The sequence below is a fragment of the Phaseolus vulgaris genome, chromosome 1, assembly GCF_000499845.2.
Source record: "Phaseolus vulgaris cultivar G19833 chromosome 1, P. vulgaris v2.0, whole genome shotgun sequence".
Taxonomy (NCBI): domain Eukaryota; kingdom Viridiplantae; phylum Streptophyta; class Magnoliopsida; order Fabales; family Fabaceae; genus Phaseolus; species Phaseolus vulgaris.
This window is the reverse complement of record NC_023759.2, coordinates 10,878,435-10,892,060: the sequence shown is the minus strand read 5'-3', so window position 1 is coordinate 10,892,060 and position 13,626 is coordinate 10,878,435. Positions and strand designations below refer to the sequence as shown.

Here is a 13,626-nt window from a genome sequence, read left to right as displayed (position 1 = left end):
ACCGTATAATACATGGAATGTAGCTCAAGAATTTATGGACAGCGTGTCCCAAGTTACATGGATTTTTGGAAACCATAACCTGTGATAGATATTTGTTTTTTTAAAGCCAATTATGGCATAAATTTATGGCAGTACAAGGGGTGCAAATTCAACTTTCCACAAGTTATCACCCCCAAACAGATGGACAAACTGAAGTTGTAAATATGTGCTTAGAAACCTATTTGAGGTGTATGTGTGTTGACTCACGCACAAATGGGTGCAATGGCTTCCTCTTGTAGAATGACAGTATAACACCACATTCCATACAACTATAAAGGCTACTCCTTAAGAAATTATATGGACAACCTCCTCCTCTTCGTATTTACCAAGGGAATCCAACATTGAATTGGTAGATTGAAGCCTTATCAAGAGAGAAGAAATGTTGAAAGTCCTAAAGTTCCATTTAAAATAGGCACAAGAGAGGATGAAACAACTGGTGGTTAAACGAAGATCAGAGAGATGTTTTGAAATTGGTGACATAGTTTATGTTATGTTGCAAGCTTAGAAGAAGATTTCAGTTAACTTGATACCACATGATAAACTAAGCCCTAAGTATTTTGGTCCTTACAAGATTTTGGACATGGTAAGAGAAGTGGCTTACAAACTAGAACTACTAGTGAATTCTAAGGTTCACAACGTTTTCCATGTATCACAACTAAAGAAACATGTAGGTATGAAGGTGGTTTCGATTTAACTGCCTTATCAAACGAAGGAAAGGCTAGAAGAGAAAGAGCTTGAAACCGAGTGATAGTCAAGAGAGAGGAATGGTCGTTATAAAAGTTTTGGTGAAATGGAAGCACCAACTCTCTGAAGGCGCAACATGGGAGTTCTACTACGATTTGAAGAAGAAGTACCCTTTATTCCATTTTTTAGGGAAAGAATATTGTTGTGGGAGGGGTATTATTACATCCTAACGTTTTGGGATCTGATTATCAAATTTGTTGGAACGTTTAGTTTTGGGATTTGATTAGCATATTTGTGGGATGCTTAGTTTCGGAATTTGATTAGCATAATTGTTGGGACAATTTGAGATTTAATTAGCGGATTTTATGAGATGATTGACTATGATATCTTAATCAAAACATATATAAATAAGCAAACGAGTGTATAACATTCTCTATAGTTGTTCTTTTTTCTTGGTGTAATTGGAATCCAAATTAGGATTCTCTTTTCCAAGCTTAGACATTCTTCAGAATCTCTTACGAGAGTACCTAAGCACTTGTGGACGGGACGCTCACACTAACCATGGCGTTAGATGTTATTTCATCTCCCTCACGTAGACATTCATCTTAGTACTTGGTTATGTGTCTAAATGATCCTATTATTGTTCTTATTAGACGTCAACAATAAACATTACTTCATCTTCATAGTAGACGATAACTCATATCAAGGATTCAATTTAACCAAAGTTCAATTTTCTCAAAATCTCTTCAAAACTACCTTGAACGGTTGATTCTTGTTGAGTTCTAATAAAAAACATATATTTATATATATATATATATATATATATATATTAAAATGGTCAAAGTCCTCTTGGTTACAAGTCTCCCCCTTATCACTTCCAACGCGGAATCGCAGTTGCAGTTACTACTGGCGGCTATCATCTCCTTGTCCAACTTGCGCACACTTTAAAGATAAGCTTAATGATGCGCAAAGCATATCTAAATTTTCTCCGAACACTCGATGCTAAATTTTCAAAATCTCTTTCTTCTATTGACGGTGTTGTTTCTGCTATGGAAGCCTGCCATATGCAAAAGTGGGTGCAGGGAAAAGTGTGGCCGCGTTCACATTCAATTCCCATTTTACCTCAGAAATAGCGTGTTGAATCACACCACGGGCTATCCTCGTGGGTTCGGTCTGTTGTGTACGGATGCAGATGAGACTGTGCTGGATCTACCTTCTGTTCCAATAAAATTGTTTGTAAAAAACATAGATTACAAGTCACAGCAGATCCAACTCTACGACCCTCAAAATTGCTTTCCCAGGGAACTCATAAAGCTCGGCAATTCCTCTATTTCTCCATTTAAATTCCAATCATTTCAAGATCGGAATGTTTCCTTCTTCCGCTGCAACTCAATGTCATGCCCAATTTTGCAACTTGGATCTGAAAGTGACTTTCTTGATTCTGAGATAATATCTTGCACAAAGTTGAGTGATGTTTACTCCGTCCAGTGGTCTGTAAACGATGAGTTCAAGAACATCGTGGTTGCGGAATGGACCAACCCCAATTGCAGTTCCTGCGCAGCAAAAGGAAGTAAATGTAAATACAAGAATGGCACCCAAACTGAAATTGAATGTTTCGTTTGCCCCTCAAACGGGCTTCCAACATCAACTATTATACTTATTGCTGCAGGTATGTGGCGTATCCTTGTTTCCCCGTTTTCTTTCTCTGTTTTTGGTTCTTTTTTATAATGTGTCTAACAGAAGAAACACCAACAGGGGGAATAGGTGGTTTCATTCTTGTGCTGCTACTGGCCAAGGTTTTGTTTCATGTGTATGAGCATTATAAGATGAAAGGAGAAGACCAAGCTCGGATAGAGAAATTCTTGGAGGATTACAGGGCAATGAAGCCTACCAGATTCACTTACGCTGACATTAAGAGAATCACAAATGGGTTTAGTGAGAGTTTAGGAGAAGGAGCTCATGGAGCAGTGTTCAAGGGAATACTCTCCCGTGATATTCTCGTTGCTGTGAAGATACTCAACGACGCAGTTGGAGATGGAAAGGATTTCACAAACGAAGTGGGAACCATGGGCAAAATTCATCATGTTAATGTTGTTCGCTTGCTTGGATTCTGTGCAGATGGATTCCACCGTGCTCTTGTCTATGATTTCTTCCCAAATGGGTCACTGCAGAGATTTTTGGTTCCACCCGACAACAAGGATGTTTTCCTTGGTTGGGAGAAGTTGCAACAAATTGCTCTTGGTGTTGCCAAAGGGATTGAGTATCTCCATCTGGGCTGTGATCATAGAATACTTCACTTTGACATCAATCCTCACAATGTTTTAATAGATGACCACTTCAATCCAAAGATCACTGATTTTGGACTTGCTAAATTGTGTCCTAAAAATCAAAGTACTGTGTCTGTGACTGCAGCCAGGGGAACCTTAGGCTACATTGCCCCTGAAGTTTTCTCAAGAAACTTTGGCAATGTATCTTATAAGTCTGACATTTACAGTTATGGAATGTTGCTCCTGGAGATGGTGGGAGGAAGAAAGAATACAAATATGTCAGTAGAGGAAAGTTTCCAAGTTCTGTACCCTGAGTGGATCCATAATTTGGTGGAAGCCCGAGATGTAGAAGTTACAATTGAGAAGGAAGAAGATGTTAAAGTTGCAAGGAAACTTGCCATTATAGGACTTTGGTGTATTCAGTGGAACCCAGTGGATCGTCCATCCATGAAAATTGTGGTACAGATGCTTGAAGGAGATGGAGAGAAGTTAATTGCACCCCCTACTCCTTTTGATAAGACCGGTTCTTCGAAAACAAATGCAGTTGTTCCAACAAGACACCAGAATTTCGAGTTGGAAATTATTCATGAAATGGAAGAGTAAATAAAGTCTCACTTTTAAGTTTCCATCAAATGTAATTTGTACTTTAAAGTTGTAACACAATAAGCTTCTTCCCTTTTTAAGCTTATTAATTTGCTTGTTTATTGTTGCTCGCGTTATGCTTATAGTATTATACAGACTAATTTTATAAATTTACGTGTATTTATATTTTTTAAATATTATTATAAGTTTATACTGCCGATAAAAAAGTTATAAGTTTATACTGTAATTTATTGAGAAAAGAATATAAAATTAATATAACAAATTTATATTAATATAAATTGTTGAATTATGGGATGAACTTTGTATTTTATCCGTTTCTTAGATATTGTGTAACCTTAAAAGATAAAAGAGGATAATTGACACTGAACAACAAATATTATATTCACAGAAGACCTACTTGCACAATTTGTCACGTAGACGACCTACTGGTATCAACTATTTCTTTCCTGCTTTATTCATTTCATACTGAGACTTAAATATTATGTGGGCTCACAATTCAAATCATTGTGTTTTTACGTGGAAACAAAATAACAAACTAGTAATATGAAAACAGAAAGTTAATGAGACCAAAATACCAATAATCAACAACAATGTCTGATGAAAATAGAGAATCTATTCACGGAATAGAATTGGTTTATTTGCAATCCATTTGGGTTTATTCTCATTGCTTCCTCCATAGGTATTTTGTCACCCCATATATAACCCATATATAACGTGAAAATATCTTTCTATCCTTCTTATGTCACTCACTCCTATAGAGTAGTTTTCGGATTATGTAATCTGAACACACATTTGAAAAGAGACTTCTGAATTATGTAGTCCGGAAGCTAAAAAGGACTTCTGGATTACATAATCCAGAAACTAATCATGCATCTGAAAAAAGACTTCCAAATTATGTAATTCAGAAACTAATTATGAATTTTGATAAATGACTTTCAGATTTCATAATCCAAAATATTAAAGAGAACTACTTTTGAAAATATGAAAATTGATGAAGGTGAGAGAAGAATATATGAAGGTGCAGGAAGAAACAACCCTAAGTCCATCGCTCTAAGTCCACTACTATAAGTCCACTACTATGTTAGTACCCACAGTAGTTTTGCTATTATCATCAAATGCGAAAATCAATTTTTGCTTTGAGTCAATTGTTAACACTCTTGTGGTTTTAACAAAAAGTTTTCGATTTTCACTCACTTTGGTTCCTATCTACAAATGCGTCTCTAATAAAACCAGAAAACATAAACACAAATCACTAATACCCACATGTGACAATATGAAAAATACCAAAAAGAAACATAAGCATCAAGAACACAATCCTAACGCGACAATTAAAAGAATTACCCCACCGGTTCCAATCGACAAATTGAGACACCCACTGAGTACCAAACCTTCAGGATTCATTTTTTACCATTTCTTCGTGGATATGCTATGACATTTGTGTTGGGTATGAAGTCAGAACCAATTGGGTTGGGCTGACTGACACCATGTTTAGTGAGTGAACTTAATCGTGGTGTCCCTTTTATAATCTCTATTTAAAGAAATCAGTGTACTTGTAATTGGTGTGCAAAAGACAGAAATGAAAATTTAATAGTTGTCCGTGTGGATGTAGGTTGCAGTTGGCGACCGAACCACGTTAAATCTAGTGTTGTTTATTTTCTACAGTTGATTCGTGATTATATGTTGTTTTCGCATGTGTTTTTTCCATCAATTTGATGCGACTTGTGAGGTTTATATGGCATGGAAGACAAGTACTAGCAACAATAGAATTTCAACATTCAAAATTAAAAAAAAAAATCACCTTACAATAAGATGGATAAGTATCTTTTGGTGTGCTCAAAGTGATAGCCAGAACAAGATGATTGACAACCAGATCTCAAGTTGATGCACAATTGGCAAGAGAATTTTATTAGGAGATATTAGGACATTGACTATATGAAAATATTATGTTCGCAAGATAAGAGTTAGCTAGCAGAAAAAGGAACAATAATGTTGAATGTTTTTTGAAGGGGAGCATTTTTCATACTTTAGATTCAAGAATGATAGATGATATGGGGAGTAATCCATCATGGAAAGAGTACAAGACAAATTTATCTAAATATATATTTTTTTTCAAAATAATTTAGTCATTTTTAGGACATTGTTTGTCCTTGGGTTATGCTTATTTGGAATTCTTGGACATTGTTTTGCCCTTTACACCTTTGAATTGTACTACTACTTTCATTTACGCTTGAGGAGAAAACCAGAAGACTGATCTAGTATAAAAACTGTTAGAAATGTTAAGAGAAATGAAGTGGCCCTTCCAAATTACTTAAAAACAAATAAAACATTTAGCATAACTTTTATTGATATATTACATTTTTATGTGTTTAATATATTTTAAATTTACATATAAATATTTTATCATTGAATAAATTGTGTCAATTTTACTCTATTATGATGTAAGTATAGATCATTTACAGGCATTGAAATTTGAGTAAAATGTATATATTATGTAACATAAATTACACTTGCAAGGGGAAAAAAAGGATAAAACATAATGAAGAGTGATGTTTTAAAGACATGTAGCAAATAGCACTAAGTAGTTTTCTTACTTTTTAACTCTCACTCAACGAGTCCGAATTAAAGAAAATAAAATAGAACTAATTTAAAAAATAAACACTACAAACAATTAAATTTAGAAATATATATTTAAAAAGGAATTAAATTAGGAAAATATTTTTTTTCATTTAGTTTGATAAAATTGTAAGTAAATATCAAATAAAACATTGTAATTTCTTTTATTTTGAATATATTCAAGAGTAAAAAAAATATAATAAATAATTTGTGAAAATTAAAAAATAAAATCTTTATTTTTAATAAACGTGATTTTTAAAATACAATATTAATTATATAATCACTCTCACTTTTTTCTCTTATATGTTCATGCATCACTTTCTATGTATGCACATAAAATAAAATTAGCAGTGAAAATGGGATTCGAAGCCAGGTTCCTTCAGCAACCAAATAAAATTTAACCACTACACCAAGCAAATTCTTTAGTTTTATTGTGATTTTTATTATACTTATTATTATTAATAATACTAACAATATTAATAATACTGACAATATTAATAATATTAATAATACTGACAATATTAATAATATTAATAATACTGACAATATTAATAATATTAATAATACTGACAATATTAATAATATTAATAATACTGACAATATTAATAATATTAATAATACTAACAATATTAATGATACTAACAATATTAACATATGAATCACATTTAATTTATCTATAATCTACTTGAATCTAAACATAATTTATTATATTATCTATTAGTATGAATCACATTTAATATATGTCATACTCATAGTCATCATATTACCTATTACATTAAAATCAACTATCATATTAATTATTATTTTACGATCATATTGACTTAATTAAGTTCATTAAAGGAAACATTTTAAGGATATTTCAATCCTTATACAAGAATCTCAAATCAGAAAAGAAGTGTAAGATACAAGCACCTATATAGCCATCTAACAAAAACTTCACAACTACCTATAATAACCTATATTTGAAAATAAGATATCAAATAATTTTATATTAATATATATATATATATATATAATATGAAAGTAAATTTAAATTTAACCATGAGTTTTAAAAAATTAATGATTAAATAAAGAAATATATTAATCAATATATATGTATTTATAGTATTAAAGTTATATTAATATTATATAATTTCTTCCTTTTTCTCTCTATCTATCTATATCCGGATAAAAGTAATATTACTCAAGTCAAATAAAACTACTATACACACACAATAAATATCTAAATGTATATTTATATCAAAATTAATATTAATAATATGAATATAATATTAATAATATGAATATTAATACTAATAATATTAATAAATATTAATAATAATATGAATATTAATACTAATAATATGAATATTAATACTAATAATATTAATAATAATATTAATAATATTAATAATAATATTAATTATAATATTAATAATATAAATATAATTTATTTTATTATTATTAATAATAATTATATTAATATGTATAAGTATAATAAAAATGATAATATGATCAAAGAACTTGTCTGGTCTAGTGGTCAATGCTTCCTCCAGTCACTGGAAAGACTTGGGTTCGAATCTTGGCTGTTGCAGTTTGCTTGTAATATTATTTGGGGTTTGGGTTCGAGTCCTAGCCGGTGCAGAATACCTTAATATAGATAGAGATAAATGAAAAATTTAAAAAATAAACTTTTACATACGGATTTTGACTGTATGTAATTCTAATTTTTCTTGTAGTGTCTAATGTTAAAGTTCAACCAATTTTTATAAGAATTCAAACTCTACTATCAACTTCATAACTTATTACTCACTTTATCATATTTTTTGAGTGTAATATCGAATATTATTTTTTCAAACTAAATATTATAATAGTTGATGAAAGCATCTCTAAGGCAGCAAAAGACTTAGAAAGAACTTTAAACTTTTTCCAAGTTTCTTTGGAACTATGATTCCTCTTTCAAGGAAGGTTCCTTGGAGAAGATCCCTTAGGAAAATACTTCCATTTTAGAGACCTAAGAAGAATAAGAAGACGATTATTTTAAAAGGTTTAGTACTTATTCAATTCAAAGGTTTGTTAGAAGGCGTAAGACTTTATTTATAAAGTAGAGAGACTCCTCATACTCAATGATTTAGGTGATGTGGGACTAAAGAATGAAAAAGTGCGGTTGCACTTAAAAATTTCATCACCTTATATATTCAAGTCTTACATTCTTAATTCAAGGCTTCTTCATGTATTTATATACCTCCATGCGCCTAGGATACTTGTATGGCCATGTGGTTTATGTGGTGGATCGCGTGACTCTCTTGGTTTATTCAATTAGGGTTTTTACTTCTCTAATGAAGAGAGTTGTCTGTTAAATCCATAAATTAAGTTTTTGACCCCAAATCAAACCCTGATTAGGCCCAAATAAGTTCATTTATGCTTTTATTTTTTACAAGAGAAACATACTATTTATATACAATTTTCTACTTATATTTTTTCACATAATGTTACTCCTATACATTTTTACAAAGAGAAGAAAAATATTTTTAATATTCTTCTTTCACGTGTTGGTTCTTCCTCTATGAGACTTCATCTTGTCCACTCCTCTTAGCCAAAGATGTGGTGGTTGGATGGTCCTCCATCAACGATCCCCTTTTCTTTTCTCATTAGTTGGTATCAGAGCTCCGACTCTTAGTATTCAGTAAGATTTTTCTTACTTTCACTTTTTATTTTAAAATTATTGGGGATCCCACGTCGAGTAGAGATAAGGTCAATTCAAAGTTTATAAGTGGATGCAAATCTCACCTTACACGCCAATTTTGTAAGGTTGAGTTATGCTTAAAGTCCAATTTTTAAGATGGTATTAGAACCTTTTAGAGTCTATCTTAACAAGAGTTCGTTAGGCCTATTATGTCACCCGATATCAAACCACATATAAATATCGAAAATGATTATTTGACACACCAAAAGTGCTTGCTCCAAATTACACCTGCTGACATGGATTAATTGATGATGTGGCATGGGCAGTTTTGGTAATTCCGAAAAGGGCAACGTTGCATGGGCAGTTTCTGTAATTGTGAAAAGGGAAACACTCCAATTTGAAAAGGGTTTCAATTTGAAAATCCCCGCAAGCATAGCATCGTAGAGAGAGAGACGAACGACAAAGGTGCGAAACGATGACGACAGAGACGTACTTGGACGGTGAAGACAGAGACGTACTTGGACGTGTGCGAGGTAAGTGTCTTTATTTTGGTTTTTCTGGCATTTTTCAGAATTATATGCTTTCTTTTTTTCAGAATTATATGTGTTAAGTTGATTGCTCCCATTTGTAAGTGTATGTTGCCCTGTTTGATGAGCTGAAGACAAGTGCCAATTGATGCTACTTTTCTGATGATACTGCTTACTAATTGCTTGGATGTCTCAAAACCTTTTGTATTGGGATTTTTTTATTGGCTTGATTACTCCCATTTGTAACTGTATGTTGTCCTGTTTGATGAGCTGAAGACAAGTGCCAATTGATGCCACTTTTCTAATTCTGTAAAGTCCTCCTGACAATCTTTCACAAATAATTTCTTACTAGCGAGATTGATATAGAGATATGATTCCTGTTTGTATGGAGAAAACTTTATTAGAAGAAGTGTATGTTGGTTTGGTTCTGAATGGGAAACATTCACACAAATTAATTTTTCTTAATTTGAAATCAACGAAGATTAAATAAAAAGGAAGATTTACCTCAAAGTTAGGATTATGATAGTCATTTTTGTGTGTTGTTTGCAAAAATTGTTTGGGGTATCATATATATATATATATATATAGGTTTATATTATTGTTTTAAGTTTTTTAACATTGGGACTTCAATTGTGTCTATTTTACACTGTTCATATTTACCCTTATAGTGTAAGTGGGTGGGGTTTGGCATGATGTGGTGGTCATTGTAACCCCTTTAGTGTAAGTGGGGACCCATGTGTTAATAATTGGGGACCCTTGAGTAACTTTCTGCATGGTCTTTCTCTTCAATTTTGTTTTTGGATTCCTGGAACTGGAAATGAATGTTGTGTGTAGTTTAGACATATTTGGATGATATGAATTTTAATTGGGTGGGTTTTAGCATGATGTGGTGGTCATTGGAACCCTTATAGTGTAAGTGGGGACCCATGTGTTAATAAGTGGGGACCCATGAATTAGTTTCTGCATGGTCATTGTCTTAAATTTTGTTTTTGGATTCCAGGAACTGGAACTGATTGTTGTCTGTATTTTAGACATAGTTGGATGGTATGAATGTTAATTGGGTGGGTTTTAGCATGATGTGGTGGTCATTGGAACCCTTATAGTGTAAGTGGGGACCCATGTGTTAATAAGTGGAGACCCATGAATAACTTTATGCATGGTCATTGTCTTAAATTTTGTTTTTGGATTCCTGGAACTGGAACTGATTGTTGTATGTAGTTTAGACATAGTTGGATGATATTAATGTTAATTAGGTGGGTTTTAGCATGATGTGATGGTCATTGGAACCCTTATAATGTAAGTGGGGACCCATGTGTTAATAAGTGGGGACCCATGAATAACTTTCTGCATGGTTATTGTCTTCAATTTTGTTTTTGCATTCCTGTAAGTGGAACTGCATGTTGTGTGTAAGTGACACATAGTTGGACTGTATTAATGTTAATTGGGTGGGTTTTAACATGATGTGGCGGTTATTGGAACCCTGATACTGTAAGTGGGGACCCAAGAATAATTTTTTGCATGGTCATTGTTTTCAAAAAAAAAAATTGGATTTCTGTAAGTGGAACTGAATGTTGTGTGTAAGTGACACATAGTTGGACTGTATTAATGTTAATTGGGTGGGTTTTAACATGATGTGGTGGTCATTGGTTTTTTGAAGGTTTAGAGAATGGAAACTTCACGGTCCAAGAATTCTGTCCCTCATGCAAAAGCTGATATGAAGGTACTAATTTTACATTTTGTTCCTAATAGTTGAATATTTTGTGAATTGACATGGTTGAATAAATAAAGTTGTTGTTATTTGTTTATGTTCTGATGTTGCAGGTACGAGTTAGGCACAATGTGCTGACTCAATATATTGTTGATGTCAACCATAAACTTAGTAGGTTTTAACAAGAAAGGATTAAACAAACTTCATTTAAGTGGATGCTTGAAATGGACAAAGTGTTGGAGATTTCTAACAGCCTCAGGAGAGAACTATTAAGTAGATGGGCAACCGATAAGGAAGCATTTAGGATTAGAAAAAGTATAGTTCCATTTTCAACTTATGATGATGTGTGTTTTGCATTAGGATTGTCGGTTGTGGAGGAGGAGGTCAAAATGGAGAATGACGGGGGAGGTGTTGTGAATACATTCTTGAATACTTATGAATATATTTGGTTTGGATTTCTTTATCATTGTTGTTAAATTGCATGTTGTAGGTTGATCGTCTACAACACGTTTTATTTATAGTTTGGTGATTGCAAACTGATTCCATGATATATTATTTAGAAGGAGCTCCTACGCTTTCGTCAAAAGATGCTATTTTCGTGGGCGTTGCATGAGTCTAACGTTCAACGAAAAGCCGTATTGACAGATTTGGAAGTAGATTGCCCTTGATTTTTATTGGACTTATTTTGAATGTAATTGTACACTTTCAATTGTAACAAAAAAAATGTTAGTTATTATGAGCTGATGTGAACAGTGAAGATACTTTTATTTCATGAATGGAAGCATTCTCAATTTCATTTAACTTATTTAGTTTAAGTATTGTTTTATATCATATTTTGGGCAGAAAGTTGTCATTGGAGCACAAGAATGTGAAGGTCTTTGTTAATAAATTAATTGGAACCCTTATAATGTAAGTGGAGACCCATGTGTTAATAAGTGGTGACCCAAGAACAACTATGTGCATGGTCATTGTTATAAAATATTTTTTTGGATTCCTGTAAATGGAAGTGAATGTTGTGTGTAAGTGACACATAGTTGGACTGTATTAATGTTAATTGGGTGGGTTTTACCATGATGTGGTGGTCATAGAAACCCTTATACTCTAAGTGGGGACACATGTGTTAATAAGTAGGGACCCAAAAACAACTTTCTGCATGGTCCTTGTTTTAAAATATTGTTTTGGATTCCTGTAAATGGAAGTGAATTTTGTGTGTAAGTGACACATAGTTGGACTGTATTAATGTTAATTGGGAGGGTTTTACCATGATGTGGTGGTCATAGAAACCCTTATACTGTAAGTGGGGACCCATGTGTTAATAAGTGGGGACCCAAGAACAACTTTTTGCATGGTCATTGTTTTAAAATATTTTTTTGGATTCCTGTAAATGGAAGTGAATGTTGTGTGCAAGTGACACATAGTTGGATTGTATTAATGTTAATTGCGTGGGTTTTACCATGATGTGGTGGTCATTGGAACCCTTATACTGTAAGTGGGAACCCATATGTTAATAAGTGGGGACCCAAGAACAACTTTCTGCATGGTCATCGTTTTAAAATATTTTTTTGGATTTCTGAAAATGGAAGTGAATGTTGTGTGTATGTGAGACATAGTTGACGTGTATGAATGTTAATTGAGTGGGTTTTACCATGATTTGGTGATCATAGAAACCCTTATACATTAAGTGGGGACCCTGTGTTAATAAGTGGGGACCCGTGAATAACTTCCTGCATGGTCATTGTTTTAAAATATTTTTTTGGATTCCTGTAAATGGAAGTGAATGTTGTGTGTGATACATAGTTGCATTAATTGGGTGGGTTTTACCATGATATGGTGGTCATAGAAACCCTTATACTGTAAGTGGGGACCCTTGTGTTAATAAGTGGGGACCCGTAAATAACTTTCTACATGGTCATTGTTTTAAAATATTTTTTTGGATTCCTGTAAATGGAAGTGAATGTTGTGTGTGATACATAGTTGCATTAATTGGGTGGGTTTTACCATGATATGGTGGTCATAGAAACCCTTATACTGTAAGTGGGGACCCTTGTGTTAATAAGTGGGGACCCGTAAATAACTTTCTACATGGTCATTGTTTTAAAATATTTTTTTGGATTCCTGTAAATGGAAGTGAATGTTGTGTTTAAGTGACACATAGTTGGAATGTATTAATGTTAATTGGGTGGGTTTTACCATGATGTGGTGGTCATAGAAAACCTTATACTGTAAGTGGGGACCCAAGTGTTAATAAGTGGGGACCCAAGAACAACTTTCTGCATGGTCATTGTTTTAAAATATGTTTTTGGATACCTGTAAATAGAAGTGAATATTGTGTGTAAGTGTGACATAGTTGCAGTGTATGAATATTAATTGGGTGGGTTTTACCATGATGTGGAGGTCATTGGAACCCTTAAACATTAAGTGGGGACCCCTGTGTTAATAAGTGGGGACCCGTGAATAACTTTCTGCATGGTCATTGTTTTAAAATATTTTTTTGGATTCCTGTAAATGGAAGTGAATATT

At 32.9% G+C, this 13,626-nt stretch overlaps 1 protein-coding gene across 1 annotated transcript; it reads left to right on the top strand.

The window, feature by feature from the left end:
- Positions 1–1,547: 1,547 nt before the first annotated feature.
- Positions 1,548–3,742, top strand: LOC137813559 (rust resistance kinase Lr10-like). The gene is made up of 2 exons (XM_068615889.1): positions 1,548–2,392; positions 2,479–3,742. Exons 1-2 carry the CDS (start codon positions 1,723–1,725, stop codon positions 3,591–3,593), a joined length of 1,785 nt encoding a protein of 594 aa, XP_068471990.1. The 5' UTR covers positions 1,548–1,722; the 3' UTR covers positions 3,594–3,742.
- Positions 3,743–13,626: the final 9,884 nt, after the last annotated feature.

Coding starts and splice junctions, on each gene's coding strand:
- LOC137813559 (XM_068615889.1), top strand. CDS start 1,723: ATGCTAAATTTTCAAAATCTCTTTCTTCTATTGACGGTGTTGTTTCTG. Junction 2,393..2,478: donor TATTATACTTATTGCTGCAG/GTATGTGGCGTA, acceptor AAACACCAACAG/GGGGAATAGGTGGTTTCATT.